At 40.0% G+C, this 16,308-nt stretch overlaps 1 protein-coding gene and 1 long non-coding RNA gene across 2 annotated transcripts; one reads left to right on the forward strand and one right to left on the reverse strand.

Annotated features, from left to right (window-relative positions):
- Positions 1-1,695: 1,695 nt before the first annotated feature.
- Positions 1,696-14,101, reverse strand: LOC117779268. The gene is made up of 3 exons (XR_004616970.1): positions 13,978-14,101; positions 4,641-4,651; positions 1,696-1,708 (listed from the first exon to the last, which is right to left on the reverse strand). It is a non-coding gene; the product is annotated as an uncharacterized LOC117779268 (long non-coding RNA).
- snapc2 (small nuclear RNA activating complex, polypeptide 2) lies at positions 5,059-14,999 on the forward strand. The gene is made up of 7 exons (XM_034615310.1): positions 5,059-5,556; positions 8,640-8,801; positions 9,003-9,126; positions 9,799-10,470; positions 11,477-11,565; positions 14,046-14,366; positions 14,659-14,999. The coding sequence occupies exons 1-6, from the start codon at positions 5,341-5,343 to the stop codon at positions 14,337-14,339; spliced, it is 1,557 nt and encodes a 518-aa protein (XP_034471201.1). The 5' UTR covers positions 5,059-5,340; the 3' UTR covers positions 14,340-14,366; positions 14,659-14,999.
- The last annotated feature ends 1,309 nt before the right edge of the window (positions 15,000-16,308 follow it).

Consider the following 16,308-nt stretch of genomic DNA (forward strand, 5'->3'; position numbering starts at 1 on the left):
AGGACTCACCTAGCTAGGGGGTATAGCAAATGAATGACTGAATGATAAACAGAAACAGAAAGACAGTTGGAGATTTCTGGATATATTTAAAGGTTCAGTGTGTGGAATTTAGACCATAAAAAAACATGGCGGCCTCCGTAGAGAGGACCCGCTCCCGAAATTCACCTAAATCTTACCTTGAACCTTTAATTCAAAGGAACAATGTACATTAATTAACACGCATACTTGAGTTTAACATGTAAATGTGCCAGATTTATTCATGAATGGCACAAAAGTACAGTGAGGCATTATAAAGACACAGGCATATCAAGCAAAAGCAAATTAGATGTAAGAATATATCTCCTCCTGTGCGAGCAGGGTTAAGCATTCAGTAGTAAAGACATATATGGTACTGAATGCTTTCAAATCAATCTTTTCCTGACTCACTCATTAACCCAGTACCACCGCCTTCCCCCCCCCACCCCGGACCCTGCTCTGCCTGACCCGTCTCCTTGCGGTCTAACCCCCGACTTCCTGTTGTATTTTAGGGGAAAGCTCAGTCGGAGCGTGAGAATGTTTTCAGTGCAGGCTGTCGTGACCCAGTGGTATTTGAAGCAACATACACACATCAAGTATTTCAGTTTCAAAGCTCACCCTGAGGCAACGACACAAGGCCTGGGATTCGTCAGGGATCATTAGGATTCTTTCCCTTTTATCACATATGATAAAAATCTGATTGAGTCTGTCTGTTCTGACAAAGGAGATGATGTAAGACGGACTGATTTATTGTACTCCATATATGGTAGTGTTTTTCAAGTGGGATTTTGAGTTTGGTAAATAGTATAATGTGGTAGTAGTAGTACACGCAATAGTATAAAAGTACCAAATACCATACTGCAGCATGAGGGCATAAACACACGAACCAGCTTGATCAAGGCGTCACTGAGAGTATAATTAATAGCAGCCACTATCATTATAGATTTTCTACAGCTCCACAGCTGTCAGTCAATGTTGTTGAACAATGCCCCCCCCCGCCCCCCAGAAACAAAAAAATCCAAAAGCAAGTTGTTATGAGTTTAGGAGGTGGGGTGAAAAAACAGACCCCATTTTAAAGCGGGACTTAATAACTCAACCTCCCTTGGGTTTTTGCATGATAAACATCTCCCGGAGTTCTCCCACGGTCAAGCTGGCTCATGTCCAGGACTCCCGTACTACGGTCTCCACACTGCAACATGTAGCTTACCCCATCTTCTTTCAAAATAACAAGACGAGGCTTAACATAGAGATTCTCTATTCTTAACATAGAGGCTTCACACCAACAGCAACAGCGAACTGAACCACTCACAACATTGCCTTTTTCTGTCCCGTGCTCTGAGAGCATTATGAGTGTTTTAGTGCTTCCAATAAAACTTAAGGCATCTGGATTCTAAATTATTTCCGGTACTTAGTTCACAGATCAAATATTCAACAACATTAGTTCTAGTTTATCTAGTCACGGCAGGAATGGCCATTCTGCTGCTGTGGGCGAGGGAAAGCATGAATGTGGCAGACAGCGTGCATGTGGACAGTGTGCTGTGGAGATCGTAGATAGTCAAAAGACACTAATGTTTAGCCCAAAGTAATGAAGCAAATACAAGGGCAGGATCATCACACAACTATCAGAGAGGACTCACAACCGACAGATCTGTTCTGTTTCTAGCATGTGTTCACTGCTCGGAGCAAGCAAAGACTAAAACAGAAACAAATCTAAATTATAGTAAAGGGAACGGTAAAGTTCTCTAATGTGAAAGATGTAGCTTGGGAAGAACATGCAGATCTGAGTTAAGGAGAGGGTACCTCAGAGGTAACCTCTCAAATTGCTATGCTTATTCTTTAGTGGAATGCAAGATGTCTGATTGAAAATGGACAAGAGTTTAAAGGCTATATCAACACTTTAAAAACTAAACCAGATGCCATATGTATACAGGAAACATGGCTCAAACCAGCTTTGGAGTTTATTATAAAGGGATATACCAGGACACACAAGGAGAGGACCAGTGGAAGTGGTAGAGGGTGTGCAATATTTATCAAACAAGGAGTAAAGTACAGACACTTAGCTACAGTACCAGAATTAGAAGTAATAGCTACTGACGTATGGACCAAAGAAGGAAGTATGAAAATATTAAATTTCTATTACCCATGCAAACAGTTAGAAGAAGACAAACTAAAATCAATGGATTTCCCTTTGGTATCACCATCTTTGGCTGGACTAAGTAGTTGGAGGGTATTGAAAAGAGGGACAGTTCGCATATATATATATATATATATCTCAAACAACTTGTGTAACCTTGAATATGTCTACTACATCCAATTAAACGTGTATGTCAGTGCAACTAACCCGTTCCATTTGACCTTGTGTTAAAACTTTAAACGGTTTGAGGCGATGGGTTACATGTGATTTTCTTGACAAGTCAACCAATTTGGGTTGAGAGTGTGGGAAAGTGGGAAAGCTGAGGCAGAGTGTTATGCTTGGGCAATAAGTAAAAATGGCAGAGGAAATTGGAGTACCTAAGAAAAGATATAGTGCCTCGTCCAGTAACTCCCACACGGCTATTTCGCCCTGTGTCCGTAGATTTTTATCGTCAAGAAATAATACCAAGATGAAGGAAGAGGAAGTTAGCCAGGTTTGGTTGAAGAAAGACTAAGACCTACACATAAAACGTTTATTCCAATTCATTAAAAAAAAACTGGACGATGGAAATACAGGTTTTGTTTTGGTCATCCCAGATTTAAATATAATTGTAATGGGAAAAAAAAACAGACCACTCACATATAGTTGAGATGTTAGCCAATTTCCTGGAATATGCACAGAATCATTATCAGCGATGGGATTACTTGAATTCATGCCATCCTTAAACACATGAGACGTAGATATCTGAGATAAATGGAACACTATTGAGACGATATCATACGAAAACAGAGGTCAGGTTTATGGGAATCCCAGCTCACAGGGCCATTGAGGGGAATGGAAGCAGACTTGCTGGCTAAACAAGCTTCATAACAAAACATAACTATAGATGGAGCATTTGGTGGAGCTGAAGATGAAGCAGTAATAAAAAAGGCACACCACAAAAGGCTTGGCAAACGCATTGGAATGAGGGAAACAAAGGCCGTCGTCTATATAAAATAAAAAAACAAAAAGGGGGAGGAATGACAGCATCAGGAAAGAAAACACCCAAACACTCAAATTACGATTGCGGTTAGGACACACAGGCTTAAACAAAACAATGCACTTAATAGGAGAACAAACAACGGGGCTGTGTGAATGTGGGGAAGAAGAATCTGTCTTGTCAAACTAAGAGAGAAAAGAACTGTAGAGAATGCAGGGTTGGGAGTTCGGAATCCTGGGAAATTGTTCATGATTGGGCAAGTAAGATATTTGTTTTTTTTTTTTTTTTTGCTTTTCTAACCCGCACTTAGCTCACATAACATATTATGTAGAAAGTAACTACCAGAGTTGCTTCAGAAAAGGTAGAAAAACAATAGATCCAACTGTATGTTTGGAACATGGAATTGGGAAGACGCAAATAAACAAAGAAAGTGCTGTGGCCGTCTTCTTTGATTATTAATAAGACTAAGCAAGCTTGGTATGAAGGGTCAAATTCATAGTTAATTTATAATTTTAGCAAAAGGCAAAAGCTATTCAGGAAAGTTTATGATTGAAAAGGGCACACCTCAAGGCAGTATAGTAAGTCCTTTATTTTTCTCCATGACGACAAAACGATGTGTTCATGGAAATGGAAATGGGATGGGATTCTCACTGTTTGCAGATGATGCAGCGATTTGGAAGAGGGGAAGAAATGTGGAACTCATAAAGACTCTGCAGAAAGCCATTATGAAGGTAGAGGAGTAGTCAAATTAATGGGGTTTTAAATAGTCAGTGGATAAGACAAGGAAACGAATTGGTAATGAAGTCAAACTAAAACTATATAATCAAGAACTGGGGAGAGTATTACCACAGGCTTTGGATGGACAGTAGCACAAAGAGCAACAAAACTAAACATAGTAGAATTAAACTTCAGTCCAACAAGTACCGTTACCAGCAATTGCACCGTGGATACTACCTGAGGTTAATTTAAATTTCACACTATTAAAAAAGAAAAACAAGGATAGAGGGGCTATCTTCAATTTGTGTACAATACAGGCACATATTGACAGTTACTACAGTTATATCCAGGTTCATACAGATGCATCAAAGACTTTATTCAATAAGGTGGGAGTAGCAATTATAATTCCAGAATTTCATATTAAAATAGGGAATAAAGATCAGTGAGGTGCTATACAGGAGAAATGATTGCAATAATGTTAGCCCTACAGTAGATAAAGGACACACGGCCATTAAGATCAATTATGAAATACCACAAACCTTATGGGATGAATGGGAGGGAGACAGGAGAGGACGATGGTTTTACCAAATTCAAAGGAAAGTGGGAGAAATGAGACTGGCAGGAAGAAACATGAGAGAAGAAACAGTAATATCAAGACTCAGATTTGGACACACAGGACTAAACAGTACTTTGCAAAAAAAAAAAAAAGGAAAACATGATACAGGAAAATGTGATTGTTGTGGGCAAGAGGAAACAGTTCATCGTGTCCGAAATATGAGCAAGAAGGAATGCAACTATTTGTAAACCTTGGCAAGATTAAAATAAACTTTGATTTAAGAGATATCCTACAAACAACTCAAAAAGCAAATGTTATCGAATACTATTTGATTATCTTAGAAAGAACAAATGTAATTGAGAGAATATATGTTTGTTTTAGTTTTTTTTACTCAATAGAATAGATATTTGCTCTTTTGCTAATTTTCAGTTAATGCTTTGTCTACTTATATATATTGTTGTTTGATGTCCTATGCACCAACCACACCAAGTCAATTTCCTGTATGTGAAAATAGACTTGGCCAATAAAAAGATTTCTGATTACTGATTCTGAATATAATTATAAGACATCCTGATCCACACTCCATACCAGCTGGTGGCGGTAATGCGCCAAACCATTGTTTGCCAACCGCCAATAAAACCCCAAGAAGAAGAAAAGGAAGAAGTAACCCGCCCTCCACTGGGGTAGGTGGCGGTGCTGCGCATTACGGCTAGACGCCACCCGGCATCAAACAAGAAGAAGAAGATCGCACCGGAAGTAGCTTTGTTTATCCGGAAAACGTGTGTTCTAACGTCAGTGATACGGTTTAAATTTCTGCGCAAAAATCCGCGAGTAAGAGACTTGAGAGGCACAGCGATCAAACCGACCAGAGCTCGGTGATCGTCTGTCTGTTCGGCTGTTGTCGACCCAGCTTGGTGTGAATCGGCGACGCGAGCCGAGATGAAGCCGCCTGCTCGTACTCGAATTAAACCAGGTCGCATCCGGACACCCGACGGGTCACCGCCGGGCTCGGGTGCAGTGTCCCAGAGCTGGAAGCAGTCGGAGCGGAAGAATCTGCTGAAGGCCCTGCAAACGCTCAGCGAGGCGACTGGGGGCCGAGGAGACCTCGACTACGCCGCCCTGAGGAAACAGGTGCCCGCTCGGTCCATCGCAGAGGTGCGTGCGACGTTCCACCCTTTCCACCGATATTACATCAAAGTGCCACTTCCCTCTCTTGAGGTTTAATATGTATTGACTGTGTTGTTATTATTTGTTTGACAAACAAACCACAAGAAATTCGCCCACGTGTTTCGCTCTGTCAAACCAACCGTGGTTGAAGTGCACAACTAGTGTGTCCCGTTATTGCCTAGAGGGTGAAAGTGGCTGTCACTGCTACACGTTCATCACCACACACTTATCAACACTGTGCACTGACTGATCCTTCAGGGTAGAAAGTACACACTTGATATAGGCTGCCTGTCCTCAGACTGATATCTTTTCTGCCATCGAGAGTCCATGTTGCGTTTTAAACAAAGTCTAGAGGACTAATGCTGAAGTTTACTGTCCGTGAATGCACTTACAATAAATCAGAGAGCCAAATGAGAGACATCAGGAGACACTTAAAGGTCGAGTGTGTACGATTTAGGTGAAAGGGATCAATTGAAAATGTATATAAAATAATTCTAGTGATGTTTTCATGAGTGTGTTTCATCTAAATTATATAAATTATTGTTTTATTTACCCTAGAATGGGCCCTTTTATATTGAAATACTTTATATTTACATCAGGGGGGGGTTCCTCTCTATGGAGGCCGCCATGTTTCTTGTAGTAGCCCAGACTGGACAAAGTAAACATCCTTTGAGTGTTTATGAAAACTGAAGGTTAACACAGGTTCTTCAATGTTTGGAAGGGGAGGATGAGGTGAGAGTTATTCAGCTGCAACATGCAACTTAACCACTTTATGTCACTAAATTCTACACACTGCAACTTCAAACTAAAATAATTCGGTGCATCACTGAAGTTGTAAGCTGTCCATTGTTAATTGTCAGCTCATTTGAATATGTGCAGTAGAGTTACTGCCGTCATACCTCTGGGGCCAGGAGATCGAGCGTTCTGCCTTACTGGTATTAATACTACTATTGATACTAATACTGAGAATACATTTCAGGATAATCTATCTACTAATTCCATTGTCTGTCCGTCTGTATGTGGAACTCGGACCATTTATCTTATCGGCTTCATGCTCTGTTCACACTCTGTACTCACCTGTGTGTTCTTACTAGCCCTGGGAAGTGCAGTGTCGAATTTGGTGTGTTTAAGATACAGGAAACATTTTAACTTAAATTTTAAATAATAAACTTAAATAAGTGACCATCCCCTTTAGCAGTGGGGTTGAGGCAGTGTTCCCTCAGTCTGTGGGCCGAGTTGAACATGTCTTCTTCTACGTCCTATAAAGGAGAACTTCCCTTCGGCTGAATGGGACGTCACATTATTTCAGTCTGTGAATGCATGAATGAATTTGAGGAAACAAATTAATTAATTGATTAATGAAAACACACAAAATGACTTGAACTAAATGAAGTAATGACAAATATTCAATAAAATTAATGATAAAAAGATACCACTGCCCATGAAACTATTTCAGAGAAAATATGAGACTTAAAAAATGAATGACTGTGTGGATAATAAGTCACACTTATAATGAATGTGAATAGATGACACAAACACCTTCACATTAAACATACTAAAAAGGTAATTTAAGAAAAAGTAAAAATAAAAGTAATACTAAGCAATAGTAAGTAAAAGTAATAACTACTGAGCAGCCCAAATACTTTCAATAAAAAATATTTAAAACTAACATGGTGAACGTAGCTAACAAAATATATGCTACATAAAGGCACATAAATATATACACAAAAATAAACACACACACAGCCAAATGGATCACATGTGTTACTACCCCTTACAGCAAAAACAGCAATTCCAGCTGTCTGCCTTGACCCGTGTTAGGTCCCTGGTGTCCATGTTTCGTCACTGTTCGTGGTACCACCTTTCACATTTGCCACACTCTAGCTACAAAATATCCACTTGGTTATTTCAAGCAGTATACTTAAAACACTCTCACAAATATAGACCACAAATCTATTTTTCAGAGAATTTATCTGATTATTAATACTTAAGGTAATTTGTTTACGTCAATATTTTTAGAGTCTTAATACTCATCTCAGTTTTTCTTGTTGACATCAGAACATTGTTACCCACTTGTAAATTGAACCACAACTCCAAATTGTGTATCGCTTCTGCAATCCGTCTTTTAAATGGTACATAGATTCGTAAACGCTTGCCTCATTTGTAGCTGATCTTTTTATTCACCTTTTCAAGTTTTTTTGTGTCATTAACTTTGTTATTTACTCAATATTTATTCTTGTATATTCTTATACCTCACGTAGTCTCCTTGTATCTTGTACCTGTCTGTACGAGCTGCTCCAAATGAATTGCCCAGAGGGATTAATGAAAGTGTTTGAATTGAATTACTTTTGTCTGTGTATCTGGCCCTCACAGAATCTGTTGCATGTGAGAGCAAACTTTGTGAGCATGCATGTGCTATCCATCGCCATAGATTGAATACATTCTGTTGGAAATGCTGCTGAGAAAATGACACCCAGTTCTTGGATCTGCCCCTTGATCCAGATTCACACCAAGATTTAATGGGTTCTCTCTTGACCCGTTCCGAAATCCTTCCACCAGGTTTTGTGGAAATCCGTCCTGTGGTTTTTGCATAATCCTGCTAAATAACTAGATAAGATAAGGAGGTAACTATTAGAAGATAGATGTAGTCCTGAGTGTGCTTCTGTTTCAGCAATAGTTATGAAGCTGCAACTTATTGATATATATATAATATATCAATATGTGCAGAGGTTTTGACAAAATGTTATGATTCGTAACTGTAATTGTGAAATTCAGTTATTGTAATATCTCTAGTGATTGTTAGAAAGTAGCTTGGAAGCATGAAGGTGTGTGGTGAGTTTCCTTGTCAGTACATAAATCTTCACAACTTTTTGTTTACATGAGCCTCAGTCCAAATTCCAGAGGTATCTAGTTTACAACTATGTAAATAAAGGTATTAAATCCTAAAATGAAACATTGTAGAGACAGTGAATGTCCTTCTACAGTAAAGAACTGCTTTGTAAGGAGCTTTGTAAACAGAGCTATGTAAAGTACAGTATATAGAGGTGTTGACGGATCCTTTTGCTCTTCAGATCCACTCTGTTGTAGAGGGTCTTAAGGACAAAGTGATCTCCTCTGCGAGCTTCTACCTGAAAAACAAAGAGATGGTCAGGAAGCCCATCGAGATGTGGACACACATGGCTCTGGCTATGACTGGAACCCTCAACGAACCCATTTGTAGTGCTTTCTCTCAGGTATGGCAAGATACACATAATATGACAGGTTAAATTATAACTGTTTTAGTTTCGGATTAAGTTTTATTTTGACAATTTTCTTTTCCTTGCTTCGAGAAATGAGCTACTGTTGGATAAGAGAATGAGATGAGAAACAGTTTTGTGGAATCGCTGGCCCCATTTCATTCATTCCACCTTCTCGCTCTCTGTGTGTTTTTTAAGATGCTGATAGTGTCATCCACGGAACCTCGCACTCTGAGGAACTGCGACCCTCCTCAGGACAACAGACTGTCCACAGTCGCAGGCAGACGTGTGGGTCGCTGCGTCCCTCAGAGACCAAGCAAAGGTATGTTCCCTCTGTCATTTCCAACTGGTATAATAGAGACTCCAGCCTGATCACGGCTCCACATAAATGGTCCATAAAATGAGTTTGTCTTTCTGCTTGTTTTACATATTCTATCCCCTGTTTCAGTATAACTTAAGTAAAGTCAGTAAACACCAACAGGTCATTACACCCTAAATCTCAAATTGACAGTTTGACTGAGTAAAAGTTTTTTTTTTTTTTATAATCCTGGCTGAACAAATGCATGAGCTATTAATTGCTCTTTTTTTTACTCAACAGGTGACTCTAAAGTCTAATACCTAGTCAACCTATGTCATTTTTGAGGCTGTATTTGTTGGTTGGTGCCGTTAAAGCAAGTAAAGGGATGCAAAAAGTGGCACTTGTTTTGACTAAATGAAACTGCTGAAGCCTCATAATAACAAAAGATCAAACTTGGAATTGCACTCGAGTGTGGATTTTCTATATATATATATATATATATATATATATATATATATATATATATATATATATATATATATATATATATATAGAAATATTGACAGTATATTTTTTTTCCCATTCTTAAAAGTTAAAAGTCGGAGGCCTGTCCAAGAATATGTTCTGGCTGAGGCTGTACCTTCCTCCATGTTACTGTGATATAATTACATCCTGTGTAAAATGTCGCCCCCTTAGGTAAGCGCCCTGGCACCAAAACAGCCCATCCTTTTGTGGTATTGAAGACGCCAGCACCAACCATAGGTCCGGCCCGGAGACTCCCAGTATTATCCAATGTGGTTCGATTGCCAAATAACAGAATCCCTCCACCCCAGCAACAGCCTTCAAACGCAGCTGGAACCCAACCTGCTGCCACCGGCTCCTCTCCAGCTGCTGTCCCCTCCCACCCCCCAGGTAGAGCAGAGGTACTCGTGCCTCCTACAACTCCACAGCTTGTGTCACCGGCTGCGATCCCAGTCACAGCCTGCTCCAATACTACTTCAGAGGTGAAGACTGTGAATGTTGGCGGCATTGTAAAGCAGCCTACACAGCAGCTATCAGAGCGGCAACCCTCCACCGTCTCTACTTTAAAGTCCACTTCTTCCAGTCCTGACATGCCCCTCGCTTCGTCTGCCACCAGTCTCACCCCCTCTGTGAAGTCTTCCATTTCAGCCACCTCCAACCACCCAGTGGCCCCGCTCTCCACACCTGCTGCTGCAGTTCCTTCCAGGGTTGGCTGCACCAGCAGATCTGCCACCAAAACCACTATCAGGACCTTCGCTGTCAACTGTGATGTGGACTTTGAGAGGATCTATCACTACATGAGCGCCATGCACGAGCCGGACGACAAGCGCCCCCTCACCCCCATGGGTGAGTTGGCGATTCATTGTTGAGTATGTTTCAATGTTCGCAGCATGGCACAAGTTTAAACAACGGCCACATTAAACAAGCAACATCCAATCTGTGAGTTCACCACATAGACTGTAAATAAAGCTGGAAAACGGGCCTCCACTTCCTCCCACTTCTTTAGAAATCAATGCAAAGTATCCCGGACACAAATACAGTCATCTGGCGGCGATGAGGTTTTTTGGAGCCAGAGTAAATCGATCCCCGTTATCGAGGTCCCACTGATACACGCGCTCGACCAATAGAGAGTCAGTCTCTGCTGTCAATCATGATGTTCCATCTAGTTTTCATGCCTCCGCACCGGCGATTTTGGAATTTGGGGATTTTCTGCATGTATGTTCATCTGTCCCATTCTTGTGAATGCAACATCTCTGGAACACCTTATGGGAATTTCTTTAAACTTGGTGGAAACTAGAATTATCGTACTGCGGTTGTATGCCTCCGCCAACCAATGCAGATTCCATTTACATAAATTTTCTTTCCAGATTCATATAAGGTCACTGTGACCTTTTACTTTTGACCACTGAAAGTTAATCAGTTTATCTTTGAATATTGAAATTTGAAAGCATTCTCTTGACGTGTTCCTGGGATCTCACACTCACCAGGCAAAACGTGTGTTTTGGTAAGGTCACAGTGACCATGGCCATTGATCAAAAATGTATTATGATGTGTATTTTGGTGGAAGTGGAGCTGTCATGTTGTTTGTTCATTTATTTAAATTTTTTTATTTATATTAATAGATTGTTAGAATGAAAATGTGACAAGCACAGGGCTAAATTATCAGACTGGCAAATGTATTTTTCAAAAACAACACTGATCTTAAGAAAGCCTCTACCATCCCAAGACATCACATGAATGTATTGTAAACTTGTAGTTTATTTTATTTTAAATATGTAAACTAATACAAAATGTTCGTATTAGACTAATTAATTGTTTCTAATCAATTTATAACCTTGTCCTTCTCCTCCAGAGAGTGCCATCATGTTGGACCTGTTGATGTCTCTTCCAGAGGAGCTTTCCCTGCTGCACTGCACCAAACTGCACAAACATCTGATCCAGGTACAACTTGTTACACAATAGTCAGTTGGATACTGACTTCCATGAGAGTGAACAGATAAAAGATTCAGTTTAGTCTGCGTTTTGTCTTTGGAACAAGGTTTGGCCGTTAGCTCTGCTGCATCTGTGAGCAAAGAACTACCGACCTCTGGTTGGCCAATTTATGTTAAGACTAGTTACGTTGCTCAGTAAATTTGTTTTCACATCACCTGGTTTAAGTCAGAAGTTGTTGGTCAAAAAGAATTTGAAAGGCAAATGGACCAAAATAAATTCTGTTCGGATTGGATTGATCATAAAAATTAGTTTCATTGGCCTTCATCCACTAAATATGCGCAGAAATGTTCTTACTCTCCGCAGAAGATAAGTGCGTGTGCAAAAATTACCTCCGGATTAATGACACGTGCGCACAAGCCGATTTTATTCTTACCACCATGTGTATGTTTGTGAATCAGAATCATTCTAAATCGACAGGCGCGTGTCCGCTCTCTGTAATTAGCATACCGCCACGCCTCTATTTCTCCATATAAGGACATCTGTTTGTCATGAAGAGAGTGCTGTGCTGAACAGAGTAGAAGAGAGAAAAGATTTCCACAGCAGAAATTGAAACAATTGTGGTGGAGGTGGAAGCCACAAAAGTAACACTTCTCTGTAGCGTGTCCTCCAGAGTGACCATGTTTAAAAAGAATTAAACCTGGGCTGCAATAACTGAGGCGCTGAATGCTGTGTCCTGCACAGAGCTGAGCACTAGAGCTGTGGACATGTCTCTTAGATGTGACGTGGACGTTATAACACCGCTGCTTCAGGATCAGGACAGACGCTCATTAAAGGTCCGGTCGTCCTGTGTCTCTGTTGGAGTCTGCTTCCTCCTCACTCCCCCTCTGACCTGCGCTCACTTTACACTTTAACAATAAACACCAGCACTGATCACAAGTTATTAGGACACGTACACGACTGATGTTTACTTTGTGTTGGTTTGAGTCGCTCTAGAGTTTATTACACACAACACAAGACGTAACGTGACGCGCACAGTCAGGACATCGGGGTTAAAGTGAGCGGAACGATCCGGAGTCATGATCCGACATCATCAATTAATAATAAATACATGAGATTATCAGTTTGTGTGTGTGAAGAGGGTCAGAGACGAGCAGACACACACACACTCCTGCACCTCCCACCTCCTGTCCCAGTTGTGCTGGTTTTTCTTGTGTGGAGCTGAGTGATGATGAACAAAGGACTAAGCTACCAGTGCCTCGAGTTTATATTATCTAGGACAGCCGGGCCTTGATTTGTGCGTATGCATGGTCTGAGGAAGTTCTAAATTTGTTCGTACTCTGCGAATACATTTTGGTAAAAACATATTGATGAATCCCAGATTTGTGTGTCAAACGTGATGTTTGTGATTGAGGCCCATTGGGAGTAGTTTTTTACATTTCGCATTCATACTGACTGGCCTCTAGAGGTCAGGGCACCCTAACAGACTGTATTGTTACTGAGTGAAAATAAAGCATATCATGTTATGCAACCATTATACTTCCATAAGATGCTAGCAAATTTAGCTGAAAACCTAGGAACTTTAAGATTGTTTTACTTTCTTATAAATTAGTTATTTGTACAATTCTACTGCTGGTATTTTTAAGAGATGATTGAATAACTTTTAAAAGCAAGGAACAGAAGGTACTAATCAAAGCCTTCAATCTGTATCTGCAGGCTGTCATGAGATGAGCATTCAGTTTTCTAACACTCGTACCTGGTTCTAGCTAGTTTTTCAACAGCTGTGTAAAAGTGACACTGTAAGCACAACACGAAGAACGGTTGCAGAAAAGCATTGGGTAAAAATAACTTCACAAAAAACGGGGCTGTAAGTTTGGCTCACTTTTGAGTTGTAGCCACTGCTTTCTTTGTGATCTGCTCGTTAAAGGGATAGTTCACTGACATTTTTTTATTCACTCTATCTATTTAACACTTTAGTCTCACGGCTAAACAGTGTTTCAGCCAAAGTGACCTCTTCAGCAGTGGAAGCAGAACCAAGACCTCACAGATTCTTACAAATTGAGTTAAAGAACACGAACCAGAACCCTGTGACAATACAATAGGACCCAGAACCAGACATGATTAGACTGAATATAATTTGAACTAAGCCTGGGGGGGGAACCTTTTGAAGACATGTCAATTCTTGTAAAATAATTGATTAGCACAAACACCCACCTCAATTATCAACTCAACTACAGCAATGAGTCTGTTTTAACACCACAGACAGGCCGGTTACCACCCAAACGTGAACAAGTAGTGAGTAATATGACAAACCCTTAAGTCCAGGTTACAGTGTAGTACAGTAATTACTGAGATCTGTGTACGATCCTCTGCTAGTATCACTAGCTTGCAAGTTTCAGTATAGTCCAGCATTTGCTTATTTACGATTTGCTTATTTATATATATTTACATTTATATTTGCATTAACCTTGAACGTCATCCTCCTGTTTCAGATGTACCAAAGTCTATCATCCCCTGCTAACTCCATGAATGGCAGAGAACTGTTTAAAGACCAACAGGATGGACTCTCTGCTCAGACAGGTGGTCGAGACATCCCAGCCTGTCAGCAGAACACTGCTCAGGCCGTCGACAGCAGTGGAGTCAAGGACAGTGAAGAGCCGGAGGTGGCTGAGAGCCAATCATCAGGAACCAACAACTCCTCTGTCCAACCAGGGAAGGACAATGAGATGGGATTCACGCCCCTCAATCCTTTTTTGGTGCCACTGCAACTTTTGATGCGTAGATAGGTTGCATTCAAAACGTATAAAACAAATGTGCAATGTGTTTTTAGGAGGCATTAGTCATGTTCTCATCTCACACAGTCTTGACCCACAAATGTGTAGGTTGTCAATTGCTGAGGGGCTGCGTTTTTAGCTTGTGTATTTTCTGAATACAAAAAAATCGAATTTGTGAATTTCTCTTCAGATTCATCAACTTGTTTATTTATTCTTAAAACTGACTGTTGCTTCTTTAATTTAGATTTCAGACAGTTTTATTTAGTTTCTGTTCCATTGCTAATAATAAGCACAGACTGTTATTGCATTGCATATGTACTGATGCCAAAACCACAGCGTGCTGCTACCACCATGAGTCCGTCTCATCGTAACATGAATTTCTCGTTTTTAATAATACTCTCTAAATATTATTATATTTTACCATGATTATGTAATACTAACATATTTTGTTTTAGAATGTGTTTTTCATGGTATTATTAGATATTTATGTTTCCACAACAAATAAATGAAATGAAGTATTTATTGTGAATAACAAAGAATGAAATGTTTAGAATTTTTTTATTTTATAAAAGATGTTTAAACAGCTTTCTTAAAGGACTTATCAAGAGTTCAGAATTTGTTTAACTACTGAAATTGACTTAAAATGTGAGAAAATAATATTGTCTCTGGTCGTGCTCTTGATGATGAGATGATGATGACAGCTGTCTGAATTCAGAGAATTATTAAGTATCAAATAAAATCTTACTTGTATAAAATATATGCTAAACACCAGTTAACCCCAGAGGTGTTGGGTGGGGTTGAAGGCAGGGCTCTGAAAGACAGTCAAGTTCTTTCCACAGAACTGAGAAAAACTACTTGACTTAGCTGACCTGGTGCCCAGAGGCGTTGTTATATTGAAGCAAGAACTTGGGTAGCAATTTATTTTACAATTCCCTCAATTTCTTATATTTACCAGGAAGTTTTCAAGACAAAAATATTTTAATTGGTTATTGGAAAAAGGTCAGTTTAATCCAATATTCACAACATTCCCGAGAAAAGAGCGTGCAGGCAGGCATATTGTTCAAGGATAGTTGTAATCATAATCCATGATCAGTTTCTACCACGTTCCACGGTGGACTCTGGGGAAGAAGTCAGGTCAGTCCCATGTATTGATGAGATGTTAATATGATTAAGAGGAGGAAAGAGAAGTTCCATGTGTAATATATCCCCTGATAGTCTAGGCCTATAGCAGCAGACCTGAGCCAGCCCTAACCATAACCTATATCTAAAAGGAAGGTTTTAAACCGACTACAGAGGTTTGTCTGCTTCTCAAACTGAAACTTGGAGATGAGTCCACAGGAGAGGTTGATAGCTGAAGGCTCTGACTCCCACTCTACTTTTGGAGACTTTATAGGGATGACAACTAATCCCTATAACATTTGACATTGAATCAGAACTGAAGCTGCAGGCTAATGCTAAACGTAAATATCGAGTTCACGTCAGCAGCAACAACTCACGGCTTCTTCGTTAATGTGGAGTCAACGTGGGCATTTGTCAAACCTAATGTGACCAGTGATGACATGTTTAGCCATTCATCCGCCTGCTGTCGAGGTGGCTTTGATGACAATTGGGAAACTTTCTGGAGGAAACCTGGTTTTATGAGGTAAAACAACATTCATACCACTTTGAATGGAGCGACTCTCTGATCTAAATATATAACTGAGTTTATTGAGCCCAAATGACAACCCAGAGTTGGGACTTGGAGGCCCAGCTGCATCCTACACACTTCTCTGTGCTCCTTTTAGATCAGTCACACACCCCAAACCCCATCAAGGCCCCAAAGGGACCCGATAGAGACCACCGCCTGAGTACATTTATAAATCATAAATAAGTAGAGAAGGAATTTCATATAAAACCTGAGAAGAATTAAGACAAAAATACAATAAAACAAGATAATTAAATGTCTTTTAAAAATAAGATCACTGCCATCCAAGGCTTTCTG

The sequence above is a fragment of the Hippoglossus hippoglossus genome, chromosome 18 (assembly GCF_009819705.1).
Source record: "Hippoglossus hippoglossus isolate fHipHip1 chromosome 18, fHipHip1.pri, whole genome shotgun sequence".
NCBI classification, from domain to species: domain Eukaryota; kingdom Metazoa; phylum Chordata; class Actinopteri; order Pleuronectiformes; family Pleuronectidae; genus Hippoglossus; species Hippoglossus hippoglossus.

Excerpts from the sequence above, each read along its gene's own strand:
- snapc2 (XM_034615310.1), top strand. The coding sequence starts at position 5,341 with ATGAAGCCGCCTGCTCGTACTCGAATTAAACCAGGTCGCATCCGGACA. Across the intron at positions 10,471-11,476 it reads GCGCCCCCTCACCCCCATGG|AGAGTGCCATCATGTTGGAC; the intron begins GTGAGTTGGCGA and ends CTTCTCCTCCAG. Across the intron at positions 11,566-14,045 it reads TGCACAAACATCTGATCCAG|ATGTACCAAAGTCTATCATC; the intron begins GTACAACTTGTT and ends CTCCTGTTTCAG.